General features: G+C 36.4%; 1 protein-coding gene across 1 annotated transcript in view; it reads left to right on the top strand.

Annotated features, from left to right (window-relative positions):
- Positions 1 to 1,534: 1,534 nt before the first annotated feature.
- The window catches only part of LOC150087061 (protein XRP2-like), a 104,753-nt gene continuing 82,194 nt past the window's right edge, over positions 1,535 to 24,093 (top strand). The window contains exons 1-2 of the mRNA XM_090371788.1: positions 1,535 to 1,654; positions 19,225 to 19,342. Coding sequence (XP_090227914.1) covers positions 1,572 to 1,654; positions 19,225 to 19,342 — 201 coding nt within the window. The 5' untranslated portion in view covers positions 1,535 to 1,571. The remainder of the gene's footprint in view (positions 1,655 to 19,224; positions 19,343 to 24,093) is intronic.

Raw genomic sequence — 24,093 nt, 5'->3', positions numbered from 1 at the left:
ATTAGAGAATGTATATACAGTTGTGTGTTAATAAAAAAAAAAAAAATGCCATACACGTTATTATTATTTTTTTATTTTTTTTTCTTTATTTTTGTTTTTTTATTTTGTGAAAAGTAATAATATTTTGTCCATTAATTTTTTGTTTTTTTTTGCTAGCCCCTTAGGCGGCAGGATTCGCTGGTCTCCAGCTTATTAGGGACAGGATTTTAAACTGCTTGTATTCAGATTTGGGCTTCCTGGGTACAGAAACTGCTGGCGTCCATTGCTATTACACTTTCTGCAGTGGATGCGGGATTCTTTGTGGTAATTCACCACCGTACGTGATTATAGGAGACTGCTACACCTATATGACTTGCGCTTATTCCTATGGGTGCTTGAAATATTACATTTAGTTTAGTACGTGTATAGTTGAGCCCGCCTCCTCGTGGCGTGGACGGCACTGGGAAGCTGCCTTCCTGGTGATCGCTGCTTCCTGGTAGCAAAGCGGCCAGAAACAGCTAAACAACATACACACTACACCCATCAATCTTTACAAAATAATGAAGTCATATTTATCCAAGAGAAAAATACAAGTAGTGACTCCATACAAGAAACTGACCAGGCCTGTTTACAGGGGCTGCCCCCAGGGATCGGTACTGGGACCACTCCTCTGGAGTATGGTATTGGATGAGTTTCTGTCCTTCGACTTGGGGGTAGTCCACTCACAGGCATTTGCAGATGACCTGATACTGACTGTTGCCGCAGACAATCGACTTCAATTGGAAACCCAGGCAAATCGAGCAATTCAAATTCTACAAGACTGGATCAAGGTCCATTTTCTTAAGATCTCACCGGGGAAAACCTACTCAATGCTACTGAAAGGAACATTAAATCTCTGTAGACCACCGCAAATTAAAGTAGAAAATACAACTATCAAACTAGTCAGTGATATGAAATATCTAGGAATCATACTGGACAAGAATCAATCTTTCAACCCACACTTGAAACATATCCGAGAGAAAATAAGGAGATATTCTGCCGTTGGACGCACTCACTGTTAGCTTGGGTTTGGGTTTTAATGGCACATCAGCAACTAGAGCAATAATGCGCTGTTAGCTAGGTCTACATAGTGAGTGGTTATTGTCAGATTGGATTTTGCTCACGTTTGTTACACATCTGATATAAATCTCCCCCCCCCCCTTTTTTTTATTACACCAAGGACTGTTCCCGTTTCTTAGTTCCTGTCCAAATCGGCTGTGAAAAGACTATTTCATTGTGTGATCAATCGACCAATAAAGAATTTATGGAACAAATTATACATTTATATCATAATTTAGTCTTATGTATTTATCTGCCAGTGTTCGAACTGTTTAGGCTTTGTAGGTGAAACTTTGAAACAGGGAATAAAAGAACGAGGGTGTTTGTTTTGTCGTAGATCTTATCAACGTTTTGTGTGGATTATATTTAGTACTGTATTTGAATTTGGTTGGGTGTGTCAGTCACGTGTAGTAACTGTGATGCGCTTTGCGCTTATAAAAGTGACTTTTGCATTGCATTAGTGCTTAAATTGAACTCTTAATTAATACGATGAGATGGGCTGTTTATATTCGAAATCACGGCGGAATTCTTTAAAAAAGTTGCATGCAGATGGTTCCGAAAAGAAAACATACTCGTGGTAAGCGGCAGACAATTTCTTAACACACCGAAATCCATGTAATTTATATTAATGTCTTCAATTAAAACAAAACAAAACATGGCTACTTTTGATTATTTTCTACTTATTTGGAACAGGCAGTTTTAACTGTTTAAAGCAGTATTTATTTTTCTCACTTTGAAAGCAATATCTTATATTTAGTAAACATTGCGTATCCAGGAGTACATGTGGGGTGTTAATGTCAAGACTTTTCCTGGGTAAGGATTGTGTGTGTCGTATTCCGAAGTTCTTTGATCAGAATGTATCATGCGGAGGGTGAATTATTCTGTCTGTTATGTCTTTAATTAAAAAAAAAAAGGGCTACTTTTGATTATTTTCTACCTTTTTGGAGCAGGTATTTTAACTGTTTAATATAGTATTTATTTTTCCCACTTTGACATTTAAATGTTTAATTTCACAACACAATGCGTTACTTATTACAACTTAACCTTTCATTCTATAACAATAAGTTCAATAATTTTTAACTGCTAAAATTGAAATCATTAATAATAATAATGTATAAAAAAATTTTTTTTCGCCAGTATTCTCAACAAAAGCCCACCAAACTAGACTTGGTGGGGGAATACTGCGCAAATTGTTGGGTTCTCAGTTTTACCAAGAAAAATAGTATCCCTTATGGATAATTTTTCGAAAAAGTCATACTAATTGGTGTTATTATTCGAACAGCTTACAAATTGTGTTAGAATGAGAAAACTTTTTTAAATTGGTACTTAAATTAGACCATATTCAAAGTAACAAGCCATATGTTTCTGATGGTATGTGTGCAGCAGCAGATAAATAAAATACAATAGTGAGAAGTGAGGCAATGTTTACATGACAATGAATGAGTTGCCAATTTTGATGACTAAATGTCAAATAAATATTTGTTAATGTAAATTTTCTAGGAAATGACAATGCAAGACTGTGGTTTTGCCACTTGTCAGTTTTTTGGAGAGAAGTGAATTTGAGTCTGCTTGTTGGCGCTGTTTTCTAAAGTCCTCAGTTGGGACTGTGATTAGTTGATCTCAAACAGAGAGAATAGGGTTTTTGGTTCACCCAACATGCAAATCGTCCCATGAACACACTTCTACAGGCATATTACTCAGTGGCACAATATAGTTCTAGTTGCTGATGCACCTAAAACCCAACAGCGTCTTTATAGGTATGCAATTAATCAGCAATCACACAATGGATTTTTAAGGAAAGACCTTGTGTGATCAAAAAACATCTGGTGAGTATGGGCTTGGCACAGCCAGGGTCCTGAGCTGGATATCACCATTCTTCTCTTTCTTGGTGATTCCCTTCTAGTTCTCTCTCTCTCTCTCTCTCTCTCTCTCTCAGGGTAACTCGGGGAGTTTTTTTTTTTTTGGCTGATGCAGTATAAGCCTCATGCTTCCTTGCATCATATTGCTAATAATAAAAATAATAATTTGATAAACTCTGTTAGTTACTTACAAAGGAATCGCATTCAAAAAGTAACTAAATATATTTCGGACAAGCCTGGAGATCAAGACTCAATAAATCAGAGACACAAAATAATCAGTTTATGAATTGCTGATATTGACCAAAAACACACAATGGATCAGTGTTTCATTTGCTATTGATAATTTCAGAACTTGCTTTCTTATTATTTACCCATCCAGTTTAGAGGAACCCTTGCTCACATCTGTGACTTGATTATTGATAGAAGTTACAGTGTCCACTTCTCTCAATAATTAGGTGCTCATCATCAACTCATAAATTACCAAGATTTCAAGGCCAGCTGCTAATGCAATATTGCTCCATCACTTTTTTGATCCAGACTTGAGACTGGTGCAATTGGTGAATAAACTTGGAAACAATAGTTCACAAATTATTGAATGGAAGCATTAGTACTTAAAAGTATAAGTATTAATAGGTGTGCATACCCTGTGGATCAATGTTAAACTAATGCCAGTATTAGTTTAGCCAGTGTAGAGATAACAAATTAAAGCAAACAGAAATAAATTAAGGTCAACTGAAATGTAAGGTGAAATTCAATCATTTGCTTTATACTGGTGCTGTACTTTATGTTGAAAGATTAAGATTCACATCTTTTTTTTTTACAGTTGAGCAGTTTGGAAAGAAGATCATCTTTACTCATCATATATGTAACTTCAGTAGTTTTATTTCCTTGCACAAACCCAAATTGAATATTATCGATACTCGTATAATGCTTCAATTGTCCACACTTTTTATCTAAACCAAAGTTTTTAATGAATGTTTAGTTCAGTTATGTTTCTCTATACCTTGCACGTTACTTTTACAATTTCAGAATGGTGTTGGAAGGTATTCCTTGCAATTTTCTATCATTTTTTCTTATATTTTATTGAATAATATGCCCTTGTGCGTGCACATACATATGCACACTCTCTCATCATAATTGCTACATTTCATGTCATGAACATATATGCAACAAGCTTTGTCACATAATTTTGCTTTAGAAATAAACTAGACTATTGCTGTTCTAGGAACTGCTTGCACTGGTGTTTGCATTTCTGCCATCATCTGCTGAAGAACCACATTAGAATTCCAGATTTTAGATTAAATAATAGAATGTAGTAGTTTGATGGACTCTATTTCTTAGTGCAAATGAACTTTTGCCCTAGCATACTTCTGATTTGTAACCATTACTGACTTTCAAAAGTGATAGTTTTTATACATATATATTTCTCTTTCTAGGACATCTAGAAAACTTAATGATACCAGTCTGAAGCTTTCCTTTTCATCTGATACTTTTAGACATATCAATTTCTGTTTGTAGTTTTAAATATGTGTAAATAGGCCATGTAAAATGTTGAGGTTATGTTATATTTTGAATTAGGATTAATGATTTGATTCAGTTTCTAGAAGAATTCGTACTAATTGAGTTTAGCTTATTGTTCCTCAGGACTATTTTTTTTAAACAAGTGTGGCCTAGCTGTAGGTACCAATACCAATTTCATATGCATCAACACTTGTAAATTACTCCAACATGTACACATATTACAGCATCGTTTTTGCATTCTAAGGGCTCATGTTTACTCTAAACAATTCACATTTGGGTTTTATTATTTTCACAAAGAAGGCATTGCTCAGTGAATGTAGCCTTTCCTGTTACCTATAAATTAAATTTGTTTAAAATAGTTTAACTGTCAGATGAAATGATGTTCAACTGGTTCTTCTTAATCATGAAATTAAATCGGCCTAAATAATTCCTAAAAATAAATATACTGTCAAATTGACTATAGCACCTGACCTCCATTGTTGGACACCTTATAATGTGGCCTCATTATAAGAAAATATTTAGGTCATGAGAGTGTTTTCTTTATTATCTGCCAACATTAAGGCTAAACTAGTCTTTAAAGTAACTATTCTTGAGTGGATAATGCAAAAGAAAAAAAAAGTCTCTATAACAACAAAAATTCACATAAAATGAATGTTGTATGGCATTTACCCAGATTTGAAGGTTGCATATCCTGAATCAAATGAATAATGTGTATAGCACACTCAGAATCAAATAAATCCTGTGTGGTGCAACCGAAAAATTTTAGTTGGTGTGCAGGGAGGGGTGACTCGTATATAGTAGCAGTGGCAAATGATGCAATAAAACAAGCTTATATAGCATCAGCCAAAAAAACACACACACTTCACCCATCCTTACCCTCTAAGAATTTAGTCTAGTTCTTCCTTGAATTTATTCAAACCATCCACTTCCACAACAACAGATGGAAGCCTCTTCCAACAGTCAACCACTCGCTGATTGAAGGCTAACTTCAGCACATCTGTCCTGTAACCATCCTTTCTCAAATTCAATTTATGCACCCTCATGTGTTATCTCAGCAAAAGGAAGAATGCCATTCACATTGAGCTTACTCATCAAACCATTCAATGCCTTAAACACCTCAGTCAGATTACCCCGCAGGGACTTAGTATCCAGATGTTGCATTTTGCAGGACTGAAGTCTTTCTAGGTAAAGCACCCTTTTGTTCCCTTCATCAATTTGGTTGCCATTTTCTGCACCCATTCCAGCAGATCTACATCCTTTCTAAAGGGAGGCCTCCAGGCCTGTATACGATACTCTAGATCAGGAGTGGCCAACTTACTTTGTGATGCGATCTACTTTTTTCCTTCAAAATGTGCTGTGATCTACCATCTCAAAAATTTCATTGCACAAGGTGCACAAATCAAGGTATGACTGTATATTTAAAATTCGTCGTCATGATCGACCGAAATTAAATTCGCGATCGACTGGTAGATCGCGATCAACTCGTTGGCCAACCCTGCTCTAGATGTAGCCTAACCCTGGCCTTGTACAAAGGGGTAATTACCTCCTTTTCTCTACTAGCAAAGTTTCTGTATATCATTGACAAAATCCTATGAGTTATCCTGGCAGCATCTCTACAGTGCTCAGAGAATTTCATATCTGACTGAACAATTACCCTCAGGATGTCTGTGTATGTTCCACAATAGTAGTTTTTATAAGCACCAACACATGATACAACACATTGTAATATAAAACAAAATGTCCTGAGGAGGGATCTGAAGCCACCACCCATGTGGGTAGACCTAAATTTAATCTTATCCTTAATGTATAATAAAAGTACAAGTTAAAATAACTTACATTTATATATGTATGAATAACAGTATTTTGTTATTCACATATAAGCATACAGCATATATTTGCACTAAGTTTACAAGCATATACATAAACTGGTGTTCAAAGAAAGTGCATCACCTAGGAATTTCACATTTATAACCTTTTTTTGCGATAGTATGTTACATTAATGACTAGTGTCACAAATAGAAATATAAACAAAAGATATTTATTAATAGTTAAGGCAAAGCTAAGTAATATTTGACTGGTGCTCTCAAAATATTCCAAAATGAGCATTTGCAAACTTTATACAACAGTTTTGGTAAGCATGACAATTATGGCTGAAATGTTATCAGAAGCCCTCAATTTGCTTCATTTATCATCTTAAATGGAAAACAAAATGAAAAATTCACCAGGTGCAAACTAATATTTAGTTGAACTGCCTCTGGCCCTGATGACAGCAGCACACTGTCGAGGCATTGACAAGATCAATTTCTGAAGATAATCAACTGATAGTTTGTGGTTCCAAACATGAATTATGGCTTCCTGAAGTTCACGAAGAGTCTTTGGTTTCTTTCTGGCAACTGCAGATTCCACACAATGCCAACAGTTCTCTATAGGATTCAGATTTGGGCTGTTTCCTGCCCAGCTAAGAGTTGTAATGGACCATTCTTCCAACCATTTTTTCACCTGTAACAAATGTAAATACATTACTGTTAAATCTGTAATGCAGAAGTGAAGCTAAAGTAACTACAGAAGTGCCTACTTACACTTTTTGCCCGATGACAAGGTGCAGAAAGATGCAGTTACTTTGGCAGGTTGAAATGGTCTCTAATGGTTGGCAGCAATTTGCCTTCCAGTATAGCCAGGTATCCATTGGCATTTATGGAACCTTTTATAAACTGTAGGTGACCTACTCCGTGATATGAAATGTACCCCCATATCATTTGGCTGGTAGGGAATTTCACTGTAGACACCATACAGTCTGGATGGTATTCTTCAACACGTCTACGGCGAATCGTTTGTCTCCCATCAGAGCCATGCAGGTTGAATTTCTTCTCATCCGAGAAAATAATTGACTTCCACTTCTCAGGCGTCCATTTGACATGCTCCTTACACCAAATAAATCGGGCCTTTTTCATTTTTTGTGTGAGGAGGGGCTTCTTAGGACGAAGGGCTAGAAGTCCATTTTTGAAGAGGCGTCTTCTGACTCATAATGCACTTGCTACCTCTCCTGTATGTTCTTCCCATTCTCTTTTCAGCTCAGACAAAGAAGCTTTATGGTTTTTAAGGCATAAGCGCTTCAAAACGCGGTCCTGTTTTGACGTAGACTCATTTGCATCCGGTTCCTTTTTCCTATCAGCATAGCCAGTATTCTTGAGTTTGGAAAGAAATCTACTCACTGTCGACTGATTACAAGACACTCCAGATGCCAGCGATTTCCAAACTGGGAGGCACGGACTAGTACAAAAGGAGGCGCGAAAAGTTTAACAGAAATATAATTTTTATAACATAACATATATAAATAAAAAATATATACATATAAATAAACTTTCATAACATAACATTAAATTTTATAACCTATTTTTTAAAGCATTTACTGCCACCTATCTCACTCTACCTTCGATATAAACATTTATTTGGAAAAAATATATATTTTGCTGAAATGGATTGATGAATTATGATTGATATGATGTAATGTAATATATATATAATTTAGTGCGTACTATGTATGACATATATAGGTAGATTGCATAGTATGGTATTAGCTGCATGGTTTAAAATACGGTTTCAGCGGTGATTGTTTTTGGCGTGATTACATACTGATAATAATCGTTAGTAATTTAGAAGTTGTATTTTTTAAGAATATAAATTTAATCCTAATATTTTTAGACAAATGTATAAATTTTTGACTGGTTACAAGAGAAAATCCACTAATAATGAAGATACTGATGCTGATACAAGTAAAGGTAGTGGGAATACAAGCAACAGGGAACAAAGAGGTAGAACTCCCAAGACAAGAAAATACGATTCATCCTATTTATCATTAGGATTCACAAGTGTTATTATAGATGGCTTGGAAAAACCAATGTGTTTGTTTTGTACGAAAGTTTTGGCTGCAGATAGTATGAGACCAGGCAAATTAAAATGGCACCTTAAAACTATGTATTCTGAATACGTTGGTAAGCCCATAGAATATTTTTTCAAAGAAAATTAGATGAGTTTAATAAATAAAAGCAAACTTTCAAAAAAATAGTTTCTGTTCCATCAAATGCATTTCTAGCGTCGTACCAAGTTTCTTACAGAATCACAAAATGTAAAAAACCACACACAATAGGAGAAACTAGTTTTGCCAGCAGCTATTGATATGGTTAAAATAATGTTCGGCAAATCATATGTGAAACAGTTGCGACAAATACCGCTTGCTGATAATACGGTTGGCAGAAGAATCGATGATATATCTGAAGATCTTTGCGATCAATTAGTTTCTCGACTGCGTACTTCAAAATTTGGCACCTCTGTAGCCAGGTGGGTAGGAGCGGCAGTGTGTAGCACACGCTTCTTGATTAGACTGGGGTTCGAGCCTGTGACCACCAAATACGGAGGATGCTGAAAGGTCAGGGAATGACCACCGCATATCCCCGGAGCAATATGGCTTTAGTTGCTAATGCTCCTAAAAACCAAATAACAACAACAACTTCAAAATTCACCATACAAGTAGATGAGGCAACTGATGAAACTAAAGATACGCATTTAATTGCATATGTTCGATATGTTGCAGAAACTAATATAATGGAAGATATATTATTTTGCAACCCCATTTCTGGAAAGGCCACATCCAATGAAATTTTTAATATAATTGACACTTTTTTTGATGAGAACGACATAAAGTGGAATAACTGCATTGGACTCTGTACTGACGGAGCACAGTCAATGTCAGGACACAAGGCAGGTCTTCAAGCATTAGTTAAAAAGAAAGCACCCGAAGTTATCTGGATGCACTGCATGCTTCACAGAGCAGTTCTTAGGTCAAAAAATATGAGCGAGGAACTTAACAACATTTTTACAAAAGTTATAAACTACATAAAAAATAGTCCTTTAAAAGTTAGGTTGTTTGCAAAGCTGTGTGAAGATATGGAAGCTAATTATACCTCACTTCTATAGTATTGTGAAGTGCGCTGGCTATCTCGTGCAAAAGTGATTCAAAGGGTGTTTGAACTCAAAGAAGAGATTGCAATTTTTCTTGATGAAAATCATAATGAAGAGGCAAATTTATTTAGGAATGATAACTTTATTGTTAAACTTGCCTATTTGGTTGAAATTTTTGTAAAATTGAGTGTTTTTAATAAATCAATGCAAGGACCTCAAATGCATTCATAAAAAAATTGGAGCTATGGAAATCAAATTTACAAAAAAAATAAGTTTGACATGTTTCCACTTTTAAATGATTTCTGCGCCAGAGTTAATATTGAAGCAAACAAAAATCCATTTACTGAACACTTGGATGGTTTGCTAATGCACTTTTCACATTATTTCGAAGATCTCGATTTTACAAAGTTCACGTGGATACAGAATCCATTTGTCAATGAACAAGATGATGAATTTGGATTGACAACTATTGAAAAGGAAAAATTGATAGAATTATCATGCGATACTTCATTGAAACAAAAATTTCAGAGTGAAACCCTAGTTCAATTTTGGTTGAATCGAAGTGAAGAATATAATACTTTGTCAAGCAAAGCAATGCAAGTACTGCTGCCATTCGTAACATTATATTTATGTGAAACGGGATTTTCTGCATTAGCTGCAGTGAAATCCAAATATCGAGCCCGTTTAGTAGTAGAAAAAGAGCTACGAGTTGCACTCTCCTCAATGACACCTAGATTTGATAAACTTTGTGCTAATAAACAAGCACATCCATCGCATTAAAAACAAATTAATTTAAAAATGAATATATATATATAGTAAAACCTTGTTATTATTCTGTCAATTATGTTTTTTTCATTTTTTGTATTAATACATTTTTTACCATTTAAAAATGTGTCTGTATTATTTTATGAAATAAAGGGGGGGGGCGCCAAGATTAGATTTTTTTTAAAAGGGGGCATAGTAACATAAAGTTTGGAAACCACTGCTATAAGCAATATGACAGGAAGAACATCCTTCCTCACATAAAGCAACAATAGCACTCTTTCTTCGTGGCGTCAACTGCATGTAACTCGCCATCCTGACAGAAGCAAGGAATGACTGCAACTCTTGCAGAGCGTGCTTATATAGCTGAAAGTAACAGCTGATGCAATATTACGTCATCACCTACGCATGTCAATCTTATCTGATGCAATCTGTAAGAAATATTGCCATATACTTACGTTATTCGGATGACAATTATAATTTTAAGCGATAATGCATTTTCTTTGAACACCAGTGTACTTCTACACTCAACCTAGGAGTATGGTAAATAAATTTGATTAATCTGATTATTGGTCAAGTCATCAACTGCAAACATTGTAATGATATCAGAAACATGGTGCTGCTTGGACATAGGGCATGCAGAATTTGAATATGGTGAGTACAATGTGTGCAGAAAGGACATTAAAGACAGGACAGGAGGAGGAGTTATGCTCGGGGCTAAGAAGTACATATAATATAAGGCAATACACCAAGTTGAAGTTGTTGGCCAGTAATATAAGCACTGGGCAAACTAAAAATAGGAGCTTGCTATAGGCCAAATCATTGTAATGACTATAATGAACTACCGGCACTGGGTTTCTCTCCCCTATTGTGTACTTTTGTGATGCAGTGCAAACTCTGTGAATTCTAGATACTGTGTGTCTGATAATTTGTGTTGTGTTATGTTGATCTGTAGTTCATCTGGTCCCATGGCCTTAGCCATGGGACCCTTGGAAACCAAGGTTTACCCTATTGCCTGTCTACTGTAATGAGGAAGTGGGTCAGGAAGTAGAGTATAAGGTGTCTGGCTTTGATGAGCCCTGGTGTTGACTAAGCCTGCCAGGGAGGGGGGGCACCTAAAAAAAAATGTTTATTTGAAAAGAGCATGGTGGTGACAGTTATAGCTTGAAGAATAAATGAAGGTGAAGAAGGCTGAAACCGGAAGATGTCTACCAGGAATATAGAAGAATTGGGAACAGAAGGGACACCCCTGTAGAGGCAATCCACCCTCAAAAAAACAGCAAAAGTATTTAGGGTGGTAGGTCCCACCAGGTGAAATTTTTTAATCTCACCCCCCCCCCAGGTGTTTGGGGGATTAAAGTCACAGGGCCAGAGTGCCCTATGTGGTTGCTGTCAGGTTATTGCATAATCTTGAAAAATCCCACATTGGTCAGATTAGTTGAAATTAAGGTCAGCATCACCCATCTTGTTACCCACAGGGGTCAGCACAAGCAGTGGAAGGAATATCGAGATTGGGTGAATCCTCAGCTGCATTTGTGTTTAAAGGGGGCGAGGTGCCTGTTAGTAAAAAAAGTACACAACACAATTTAGTCATATACTTATTATTATACAAGGACGTTTACATAGGACATTTTAATTTTTAATTTTAAACTGTTGCGCAGTTTACATAATAGCCAGATACATTCATACCACAATTACAAACTTATCCTGTAAGGGAGTATAAATTTTATTTATTTATTTTTTTTTTTGGGAGGAGGGTACATATTCAGAGTGAAACATTCAACAGATAATTAGGTCATTCTTATGTATTCTCACTTACACAACACAATCATTCATTGTTGCACTCTAAATATAGATCAGCACACTGTTTTTTTTTTTTTTTTTTTTGCAAGTTAAGAACACTGTATTGTCATACTTGGGGCATCCCACAAGAAGGAGGGGAACGTTGTCACTTGTGCAAAACTCCCGCACACAACACACAATCATTCACTCATGCTCGCTTGCCCTGAAAACTCGTTCTTCCATACATCTCACATATGCCCACAGCCATACTTTGATGCATCACTCTCACACAGTCAGGCATTCCAGTTAATTAGGGCAAAGAGGCAACATGCACTCTGAAAGACCTCAAAGGTCTCGGTTAGCAAGTTATGTTTGGTAGTTCATTGTCACATTCAGGGTGCGGGGGTTCTGTACCAGAGTCAGGTTTTTGTTGTTTTTTTTTAAGTTGTTGGCGCATCGGCTTCTGTGGCCATCATGCACCTCCCAAAATTTTTACATTTTTACTCTGATCCAAGCCTGAGGTGGGATTCGAATCCACGACCTTTGGGTTGCCAGGCAAGCACTTTACCCACCTGGCTAGCCCAGTCGGCAGTCCGGTTTGTATTATGGGTTCAGTTGCTGTTGTGGTTGTGTTTATAGCCCGGTGCAGGATTGCATTGAAAGCCATTCAAACTGCCTGAGAATACTTAGTCAGTGCTTTTGTAGTATAGCTCTTCAGTTATTAGCATTAATTGTGGCATATGATGCAAGAAAGCAAGATTATACAGCATCAACCAAAAAAAAAAACACTTTTCATTCACTACAAAAGTTTGTCCAGTTCTTCCTCGAATTTATTTAAACTGTCAGCATTTCCAGCAATTAGCCACATGCTGGCTAAAGGCAAATTTCTGCAAAAGTACTCTGCAGCCATCTTTTCTCAACTTGAATTTATGCCCCCTTAAGTTCATAATCTGAACAAGAGGATGAATCCCATCAGCATTGAGCTTGTTCAAACCATTCAAAGCCTTAAACACTTCAATCAAGATCACCTTGCAGGTTCTTAATCTCCAGATGCTGCAATTTGCAGAACTTAAGCCTTTCTCAGTAAGAGCACTTCTCTGATCTCCTCACTGATCTCATTGCCCGTCTCTGTACTCGTTCCAGCAGCTGTACATCCTTCCTAAAATGAAGCCTCCAGACCTGTATGCAGTACTGAAGGTTTGGCCTGACCATTGCCTTATACAAAGGGATAATCACCTCCTTATCCATGCTAGCAAAGTTTCTGTATATCATCGACAAGACCACCATTAACTGCTCTGGCAGCCTGTCTGCACTGCTCTGAAAACTTCATATCTGATGGCACAATTGCCACTAGATCTTTTTCATTCTTCATTACTCTGAGACACCTCCGTAGCCAGGTGGGAAGGAGCAGCAGTGCGTAGCACACGCTTCTTGATTAGACTGGGGTTCGTGCCCGTCACCACCAAATACAGAGGATGCGGAAAGGTCAGGGAATGACCATCGCATATCCCGGAGCAATATGGCCTTAGTTGCTAATACTCCTAAAAACCAAATAACAAACAAACAAACAAACAAACTCTGAGTGTAGTACAGCACAGTTGATATGTTCCTCTGGCATTATTGCTACCAATGTGCAGTACTTTGCCTTAGTCAGTGTTAAACTTCAGTTACCACCTCTCAACCCATCTGCTTAACTTTTCTAGATCCTGTTGCTGTTGCAGGTGCATACTGTCATTACTGTAAATAACAACTCTGCTAACCTTTGTATTATCTGCAAACTTGGACATTAAGCCTGTTATACCGCCATCAATATCATTAATAAATATAGAAAACAACAATAGTCCCAGCACCGAATCCCGAGAGACTCCACTAATAACATTAGTATGCGACGAGCAGTGTCCATTGATTACCACTCTGTCTTTTCCTGCTGAACCATCCTTTTATTCATCCACAACTTTCTCTTTATGCCATACTGCTCCAATTTGTACAGTAGTCTTCCATGTGCAACAGTGGCACCTCCGTAGCCAGGTGGGAAGGAGCAGCAGTGCGTAGCACACGCTTCTTGATTAGACCGCGGTTCGAGCCCTTCACCACTAAATACGGAGGATGCGGAAAGGTCAAGGAATGACCACCGCATATTCCCGGAGCAATATGGCCTTAGTTGCTAATGCTCCTAAAAAAAAAACCAAATAAATAATAATAATGTGCAACAGTATCAAAAGCTTTCCTGACATCCAAGTATATGATATCAAAATAATTTTTTTGCATCCAGCTCCTTTGTGACCACATCATAGTATCCAATCACATTTGTCAGACAAGACTCCCTTGACAAACCCATGCTGTCTGAATTATTACTGCTGTCTTGTCTAGATGATCCTGCATTGCTTCTTTAACCAGTGAATCCATTACTTTCCCAGGAACAGAAGTTAAACTAACAGGTTTAACTAACAGGTTTAATTACTTGTGTTGTTTTTGTGAATTGGGGATATATTTGCACAGCTCCAGTCCATGGGGACCTCCCCTGAATCCAAGGATGCTCTCATAATTAGGGTTAAGGGTTTTCTTATTTCCTTTGCTGCCTCCCTTAATATAACTGGATAGACCCCATCCACCCCAGGTGCCTTTCTTATGTTTAATTCCAACAATTTATCCTCCCATTTCCTCTCTGTTATTACAAAGTCAGTTAGCTCCCTATTAGAGTTTGATAAACTTCAGGTCCCCACTTCTCTAAAGAATTCCTCATGTGTGAATGTAGATGCAAAATACTCAGTCAGTTTGTTAGCTATCTGAGCAGGATCATCAACAGTCGAACCATCGATGTCAAGTGGACCAATCAGATTCATCCCCTTCCTTATGGAGTTTACATAGGTAAAGAAGTCTTTGCTGATTTTCTTTGCATCCTCTGCCAAAGATTTCTCGTAATCTGCCTTTGCCTACCTGACCTCCTTTATGACTTTATTACAGACTTTTTCATATTTACAATAGGTGTCTGTATCACCTGATAATTTATATGCATCCCATGCATTTTCTTCTTTGCCATGAGTCTCATTAGTTCATCTGACATCCATTTAGGCCTGAACCTTGAACAGTATTTCTTAGTTGGAATGAAAAGCCTAGTAGCCTCCAAGATTAAGTCCCTTAAGGCTTCCCATTTAGAATTCATTGTTGGTAACATCATCAGTTGATCCCATGGTACAGAATTTAAAAACTGTCTGAGACCATTGTAGCCAACTTTTGAAAGCAAAAACCCTTCCATTTACCCCTGGTGGTAGTTATTTCTTTAAGTAAATCCCACATCAGTACACTGTGATCACTGCTACATAGTGTTTCCTTTATCTGCAGATTCTTAATGCCTTATGAATCACTGCTGATAATCAGATCAAGAGAATTACTCCTTCCGATTGCCTCTCAACATGCTGCTATAGAAAACAATCATCCAATAAATCCACAAAAACCTTGTTAGTGTGTGAGAGACCAATCAATAAGTTCCACTCAATATCATGAAAGTTAAAACTCCCCGTTATAAGACTCCATTATTTACTTGCCTCCTCTATTTCTCTGTACAGTTGTTCATTGTACTCATCAGAGTCATTAGGCCTATAACACACTCATACTCGTAGTTTTGCTTTCCCAGTGCTTATGTCACACCAAACTGACTCAACATTGCACTGTTCACCCGTGTCAACTAGATGCGCTTCCTTAGATTTTGTTTTTTAACTAACAGCATAACCCATCCTCCCTTCCTATCCTTTCTGTCTGTAGACATTGTACTCTCCAAATTCCAATTCTGAATTCCTTATATCTGTATGACACCACGTCTCTGGTATCCCAACAATGTTTACCTTTGATGTCATGACCATCAACTCAAATTCATCAAATTTATTTACTAAACTCCTAGCATTGGTATACATGCACTTGTTATTACTCTTATTATTATTATTATTATTATTAGCCATATGGTGCAAGGAAGCCTGTGGCTTATGCTGCACCAGCCAAAAAAAATTCCTGAGTTACCCTGAGAGAGAGAGAGAGAGATAGAGTGAGTCAGAAGTAGAAAGGAATCACCAAGAAAGAGAAGCTTAATTACCCTAATGCAGCCCATGTATTTATTTGTTCCATGATGACTCGCAGCAGGCCTTGAAATCCCCAGCACCTGGCTTTCCAGGCTGCTGCTCATTACAATTATAGCAAATTCCAGAACTTGGGCATAAATTCAAATTACTGGGAAAAAGGTAGTTGAGGCTGACAGTTTGAATAAATTCAAAGAGCACCTGTGTGAGGAGGGGAAGCAAATCATTTGTATTTTCATATCTACTCTCCCCCCCCCCCAGGCAAGTGCAGCAAAAGCCTTTGGCTTCATTGCACCGTATGGCTATTACTATACCACATGAAACACCCCAGATAATAACACTTCCTCTTCCTCCTCCCAACTTCAGTTGGAACAACACAATCAGTTAATAAGCATTCTACAGGCACCCTTCATATCCAAACATCTTTATGAGACTAAAAGATCATGCACCATGACTTGTTGCCTCACAGGACCAATATCCATTCAATATTCAATATCATCAATATCCAGTGTCTAGGTTTAATGTACGTTGTACCCTGTCATTTGTTTTTATGCATTTGTTTATATTATCAAAGGCTTGAGTATTGTAGCTCTTCCATGAAAGTTCATAGCACCCAGTGGCTCTCTCTGTGTTCTGGTAACATTGGTTTGCTTGTGGCCACTTTCAGGTCCAAACTTAGATTCTCTGAGCTCTAATGGCATGATGAGGTAACCCAAAATTCCAAAGGCTCATTGACTCCTGTAAGTCAGTATTTTAAGAACTCCTGTTCTTAATATTATTAGTACTGATGTGCACAACTATCAACTGTGCCCCTAAAAGGTGATTACTGCCCTACATAAATATATAATAAATATAAAGAATAGCAAAAGTAACTTGAGTTACTCATGCTGTTCTTTATATTTCACTATCTCTTAGTATTTGATATTTAACTTTTTCTTTTTGCTTTCTGCCTGTGTTGAGTCAGCCATGAAATATATACTCATATTTCTTGTACATTATCTAGACTTCTAGGCTTAATCTCTTTAACCAGCAATTTCATATTTTTCATATCAAATTTTCAAATGCAGAAACAGAGGCCCACTTATTGCTGTCTTTCCTATAATTTCAATGATTGACCCCTGAAGAAGACGTTGAAATTATGAGTTATACAGTGATAAGTGCTTTTTTATTTTTTCCTATTTTCTGTAGTGTCATCACCATTTGTAATGTATATTCTATGCTGCTCTTCCCCAATCTTCTCTTTTAACCTTTATATATTCATTATGGTTGTTAGATTCCTTCTGCAAAAAAAAAAAAAAAAAAAAAAAAAATGCAATGTCTCTAGTCCATAAACCACAATTCTTTAATACACCTTATTTAATTTCATATATATTAAATTTTTATATATATATATATATGCAAAATTTTGGTCCTTACAATTATTATGCCCTTATTAATTGCATTTTATATTTATTTCAGGTAAATTGATTTATTACTTCCATGGTTACTACACTTTATAGCTCAACTACCCTACTATATGCACAAATATGCTGATTTTTACCTTTTTTGTATATACAGGGTGTCTCAAAAATATTGGTACAAACGTTTAGGAGAGGTAGGTAACATCTAAAGCAATGTGAATCGCATAGGAACCCATAACCGGAAAAGTCACGGGAAAGTAGTAGCAGAGGCACAAGAAGCAGAAATGACACAAGACAGTAATTAGTGGCAAACATTTATTTGACATAATATTAACAATGGAATAGAGATGGATGCATTTCATGATGTTACAACAGATGCTCGAAGGTTCCACCATGAGACGCGATGCATGCGTGACACCGACGCAGCATGGATTGGCGGACACGGTCGAACACACCTGGAGTTTCTTTGACAGTAGCAGCAGTTCAGACAAGTCTCGCCACGAGATCCATTTCCGTCTCCACAGGCGATTCATACACAATAGATTTGGGGCCCCCCCACAGAAAGAAATCAAGGCTCGATAAATCAGGTGAGCATGGGGGCCAGGCAACGGGTCCACCACGGCAATCCATCGACGCCCAGAACACCTGTTCAAATGGTCATGAACACACCTTCCATAATGGGCAGGCGCCCCATCATATTGAAACCAAATGTTGCGTCTCACATTTGCTGGAACATCATCAAGTAACCCTGGTAGAACTTGTTCAAGAAAGATCCAATATTTAGCAGAGTTCCTGCGTAATGGTAACAGGTATGGGCCGACTAAGCAGTCACTGACCATACCTGCCCACACATTTATTGCAAAGCGATGTTGTGCCGCATGGGGGCGCACACCGTGTGGGCACTCTGCTAATCCATACACTAGGTGCAGGTCTGCCAGCTCACAGTTCGTATATTGATGCATGCTCTTCGTGCAGCGACTACTGCTTGAATGAGTAAACCAGAAATTTTCCCTCTCGCGAACTGATGAACAGTGCCGTGTACCGACTTACGGTGACGTTTCTGGTTATGGGTTCCTATGTGATTCACATTCCTTTAGATGTTACCTACCTCCCCTAAACGGTTGTACCAATATTTTTGAGACACCCTGTATATATGCAATATATATATATATATAAAAAATGCAAATTTTTCCTGCCTTTATCTGATGTAGGCCGCTGTTGTTTTTTTTTTTTATTTTAAAAGTTACCACATTTTTATTTTAAAGGTTACCACTTTTTTGGCTATCTTCCTTTTTGGCTTGTGGCTTTCCAGACATTTCGCATTACTATCATCTTTATTTTTGTTTTTGTCATATTCTTTAATATGCATATATATATTAGATAGTATGAATCAGAGCTGTACTACTCAATATGTTCTACGTTGAACATACGTTGATAAAAGAGGAAGGAAAATCGTTTTGAATATTTTCGTTAGATTCTTTTAATTGCGTTAATTTGATTTTTAATTGTTTTAAATTGATTTGAATTGTGTTAAATTGATTATTTAATTATTTATATCTTACTCTAATGTACCGGTAAGTTGTCGATTGTTTTTTCGTTTTTTCCGTTTTAATTTCTGGAGGGTATCATAAGGAAGTGTTCTACGCACTATATTGAGGTAAACTTCTCTTATTATTTTAATAGCATATATATATATATACACACACACACAGTATATAAAAAACTAGTTAGAAAAGAATTGTCTTGTAGATATTTTTTTAATTGACCTGTTAGTCTTTTTTAATCATTATTTAGGGACAATAAAGACAAAGTAAATCCCAAAGATTATATAGTTGAAAATCTGAAAGATGTGACTACTGGCAGAATACCTGGAACAGTTAATGGACAGCAGTTCATTATTCAGAATTGTGAAGTAAGATTCTTTAATGTTGTGTTATATTTTTTATATATGTTTTTTGTTTTGTTTTTTACCTGGAATATATGATTTTGCTAAGGTAAACATACTACAAATAATTGGTCCTGTTGTAAATTACTTTAACCCAATATATGTAAATTACTTTAACCCAATATATAATTGCTTTATTTTAAAAACTTGTTGGTATTGGTGTTATTAAGTTTTTCTTATAAGCTGTTATTAAGTGTTATTAAATACAGTGCAACTACAATATACTGCACCTTCCATACAACAGTTTCGGACATACCTTGGTTATGAGCATGTCCACTAAACCGAACCTGAAAAAAATATAGTGTTCACAGAGCCGGTAATTTTTCACTGGATACTACCAAAATGAAATATATATTTACATCATGCCGCCTCCAAGAGGAGAATATCAACTACTGTAATTGCTTAAATATATTCAATATTCAGTTACAGAGTAAATTTTTGTAAACAACAAGACTTACAGAGACTGATTACTATATATTCCCAGTTCCTCCCCTCAGAGATGCAATAAAAATATGTCGGTGAAATGCTGACTACATCTTCTGGGAGAGTTACAAGGCCATTGTTTGCCAAGTACATGAAGTATACTCAGTTACAGAGTGAATTTTTGTAAACACAGTATCCTTTCATTGACTAGGAAGTCACATTTAGACAACAAAAACTGCTTTTGCTTAATGTGTACAAAAATGTACATGAACTGATAAACAACTTGTATTCTGTTAAAAAGTTTGTTACTGCTACAATTAGTATTCTCCTTGTATCATTACTGGAGAAGTATGTTTATAGGAAAAAATTGAATGGTCTGGTTCTAAATGTAGCCCAGTTCTTGTTATTTTCTATGGGAAAATGGTTTCCAAGTTCTAGGCTTTCACGTTCTGTGCTGTGCCTTCATCACAGCCAGTTAATTTACAGTTTTATTGCAACTATTTTTATTACAGTCACTATACCAGTGAAACAGTTAACCAGTGTAATGTGTTGTGCATTTTTTGTGGCAGCACATAAGTTGTCTTTTAGTAAAAGACTCAGCTTATGTGCTGTCTTGGAAAATCTGTTAGATAAAAACTAAAAGGTTGTTTTTTTTTTTTTTTGTTTTTTTTGTATTGGCATGGAAAAATTAAACCATATTTATTCCATATTTATTCTTAGATAAATAGGACCATTGTCTAAGATCACAATTTTTAAGGGTTGTGTTTCTTTTTTTTGCATTAATTAAATTACCCTTCTAAATTAAGAGGGTGTTTAAATTTGCTTTAGACAAACAGTTGCAAATAAGAAGAATCTTTATTGCAACACTTAAAATGATAATTTACATACTAGTAGTTGCAACAGCCCATCATGGCACAGTGGCCAGGGGTTAACAACGTACTACAGAGACATTATTGCTTCAATAAGCCAAAAATACATAAATAATAGAAGAATAATAAATAAGTGAAATAAAGTACAGGAAAATAGAGAAATGACTTGAGTATACAAATCAAATTACACTTTGATTTAAAAGATTCTGTATTCGCAGCACACCGAAAGGGGTGATTGCTATTATTGAACTGAATGGAATTTTCCCCAATCTCGCAGCAAAGTGCCAGGATACACCAGTGGGAATCAGTGCTTTAGACCACAGTATATGATAAAGCTATTATATTATATCATTTTTTAAATAAAAAGCATCAAATTATGATTTATTTATAGGAAAAATAATCTGAGACTGTTTCTGAGACACTTGTATGGGTATTTTGTCTAGGGCCGCAAATTTCTAAATACTCCCTGCATCTTAAAGTTACAACTTTCAATTGTGGCATTTTAACATAGCAGTGAACTGTAGAAAGTGGTAAATTACTGTCCTCCTTTATGAAGACATTTACAACCAAAACCCAAGGCCATCACCATATGGCATTGTTTTTATAGTTGATGATGTGATTAGCTGAGCCAATCCTTGTTGACTGTTTGGTTTGGTATCTTACTGTAATTGACATTCTCTATAAATAATTCCCAGTTGGGAGTGTGGAGTCACTGTAAGAAATTGTCAGTTGCTTTCTCCATCAATCATGTCACTTTACTTCAGCACTATGGTTACCATTATATAGGCCAGTATTATCCCTTTGTATAAGGCAGTGGTTAGGACACATCTTGCATACTGCATAACAGGTCTGGAAGGACGTGGATCTGTTGGAATGGGTGCAGAGAATAACAACAAGAATCATGAGGGAGAGCAAAAGAGTACCCTTACCAGGAAAGGCTTCAGTTTTGCAAATTGCAGCATCTGGAAACTAGGCACCTGTGAGATCTGATTAAGGTGTTTAAGACTTTGAATGGATTGAGTAAGCTCAGTGATGATGGAATCCTTTCTCTTGCTCAAACTACACACATGAGGAGGCATAAATAATATGTGGTGAACCTGTCTTAGTAGATCATCAGGGCTGCAGTAATAGCCATAAAAAAAAATTACATTGAAGATCAGTTGAAGATTATTGAATGAGTTAAAAGTGGCAAAACAAAATGTAATATATTTTGCAAGTGTAAAATTCCAGAAGGAATGAGCCATGGTTGGATGAAAGAGGGAAAAAAAATTGTTCATCCATAGACTCTGTAGAAGATAAAGTTGCCCTCCAAAGAAAGAAAACTAGACCTTGTGAAAACAATGTGAACCACTCTTTACGCAAATGATTACTTCAAAAAAAATAGTGGAGTTATTGATAAATAGAGTAATTTTGAAATCATAGGCAGTTTAATTTCATGAACTACTTGGTGGGGATGGTACATTTAAAGCTTCCGAAAGGTGGCTTGGAAATGGAAGGTTTGTCACAGATATCTCAGATTAGTCTTATAGGCAAATCTGCATTTAGTGATGCTAAAGGAGCAGAAATGATCCTTGAATTTCTTTTGTAATGTGATTAAAGATGGCAGATTTATTGATGAAAGATGCTAAATTAATTAATAAATAAAAGATGGTAAATTAATAAATATATTATAAATATTTTTATTTATTAGTTGTACTATAGACTCTCCAGCAAATCTTTGGCTATTAAAAAGGCACCCAACAATGCAATACATGAAAATTAACAAAGGGAAGGAGAGAGAGTGACTCTGTTGCTGTTCACCAACAAGAGAGTAGAAGGTCACAAGCTGGTCATTGTGCTTCAGTAAAAGTCAAAGTTGCTGGTGTTTCATGCATGTCAACATGAAATCTTTGACGTAACTTGTGACATAGCTCTGCCATTTAGATGACATGATAATTTTGCTTCAGGGTGTGAAAGTGAGTTTGTGCCAACAGTAAAATTCCACTTGCTTTTCAGAATTCTTAGGGAAATGGCTCTTTCCGTTGGACCACTGTCCACTAGATGGCAAGATCAGTGTTATGTTTCTGACAAAGAACACAACCATATAGCCCATACATTTATACATTATGTTAATCCTCTAAAGCCTACTATCACAGTAGAGTACTTATTGGTATTGCAAACTGCAGAATGCAAGTTCCAAAATTACTGAAAATATTAAAACCAAAAGATGTGCATACAATGTTGGATTAATATGGATGAAAGTTAACTCAATGTTAATTGAAAACTGCTGGAAAAAGTCTATTGCAATAGACAAGAACACCAATTGCATCCTGCAGTTAGCAGCATTTTAAGAACAAGAAACAAAGGTTGTTTGTAATGTACTTACTTGGTGGTGGTTGTTATTTGGTTTTTAGGAGCATTAGCAACTAAGGCCATATTGCTCGGGGATATGTGGTGGTCATTCCCTGACCTTTCCTCATCCTCCGTATTTGGTTACTTGGTGGTAATCTTGCAGTAAATGATCCTGTAGCTGGATTGAAGTGGATGTGAAAGCTTTGGTTGTACATCACCTGAGTGAGAAAGAAATTGCCGACCGGGCTAGCCAGGTGGATAAAGTGCCTGCCTGGCAACCCAAAGGTCGCGGTTTCTTATCCCGCCTCGGGCTTGGATCAAAGTACTGCAAAAACCTTGGGAGGTGCATTATGGCCACAGAAGCCGATGCGCCAACAACTACCAAAAAAAAAAAAAAAAAAAGAGAGAGAGAAAGAAATTGCAGCTTCTGTAATTGGTGGGAACACAAAAACAAACAAGATTTAAGGCTCAGAAGATAATGTGTGAGTGATTCCTGTAAAGTGGGATAGAATGCTAGAAATTAACAAATTACTTAAATATTAATGAGGTGATGGTGTGGTTAGAACATCAGACTGATAGTGAACACCTTCATTTATTATATCTAACCACTATTAAGAATTGTGTGTGATAAAAGTGCTGTCATTCATTCTGGCAAACTAAATTAGATTCATTCCAGCAAACTAAATTACATTTTATGCACCATTTTAGAAATGATGCATAAAATGTAAATCAAATTTTCCAAGATAAGTTATATATAGAAATAATATGCATTCAGTTGAATTGGAAACTGAAATCACAGTTTTGTGGATAACATCCATTGAAGAAGCATTAATAGCACTGTATATTAGTAGAATGAATAAAGTGTAAAGGGAATGATATTACCTTTAAGTCGTCTTTTATGCATTGTCACCTAAAAAATTTAAGTAAATTTTGGTTTCATTTATAACTTGGTCGTCTTGTAACTCATGTTGTCCCCCGACACCTGTGTATTATATCTATGTACAGTAATACTCGGAGTTACGCGGTTCTTGATTTTTTCGTTTGGTGTATATCTAAAATTAGCTTACCAGCGATTTGGAAGTCAAATCATAAAGC

This window comes from Mastigoproctus giganteus, chromosome 4 (genome assembly GCF_048544385.1).
Source record: "Mastigoproctus giganteus isolate SK-2022 chromosome 4, ASM4854438v1, whole genome shotgun sequence".
NCBI classification, from domain to species: Eukaryota; Metazoa; Arthropoda; class Arachnida; order Uropygi; family Thelyphonidae; genus Mastigoproctus; species Mastigoproctus giganteus.
Note: the sequence above shows the minus strand (reverse complement) of the source record. Positions and strands in the feature narration are given on the sequence as shown.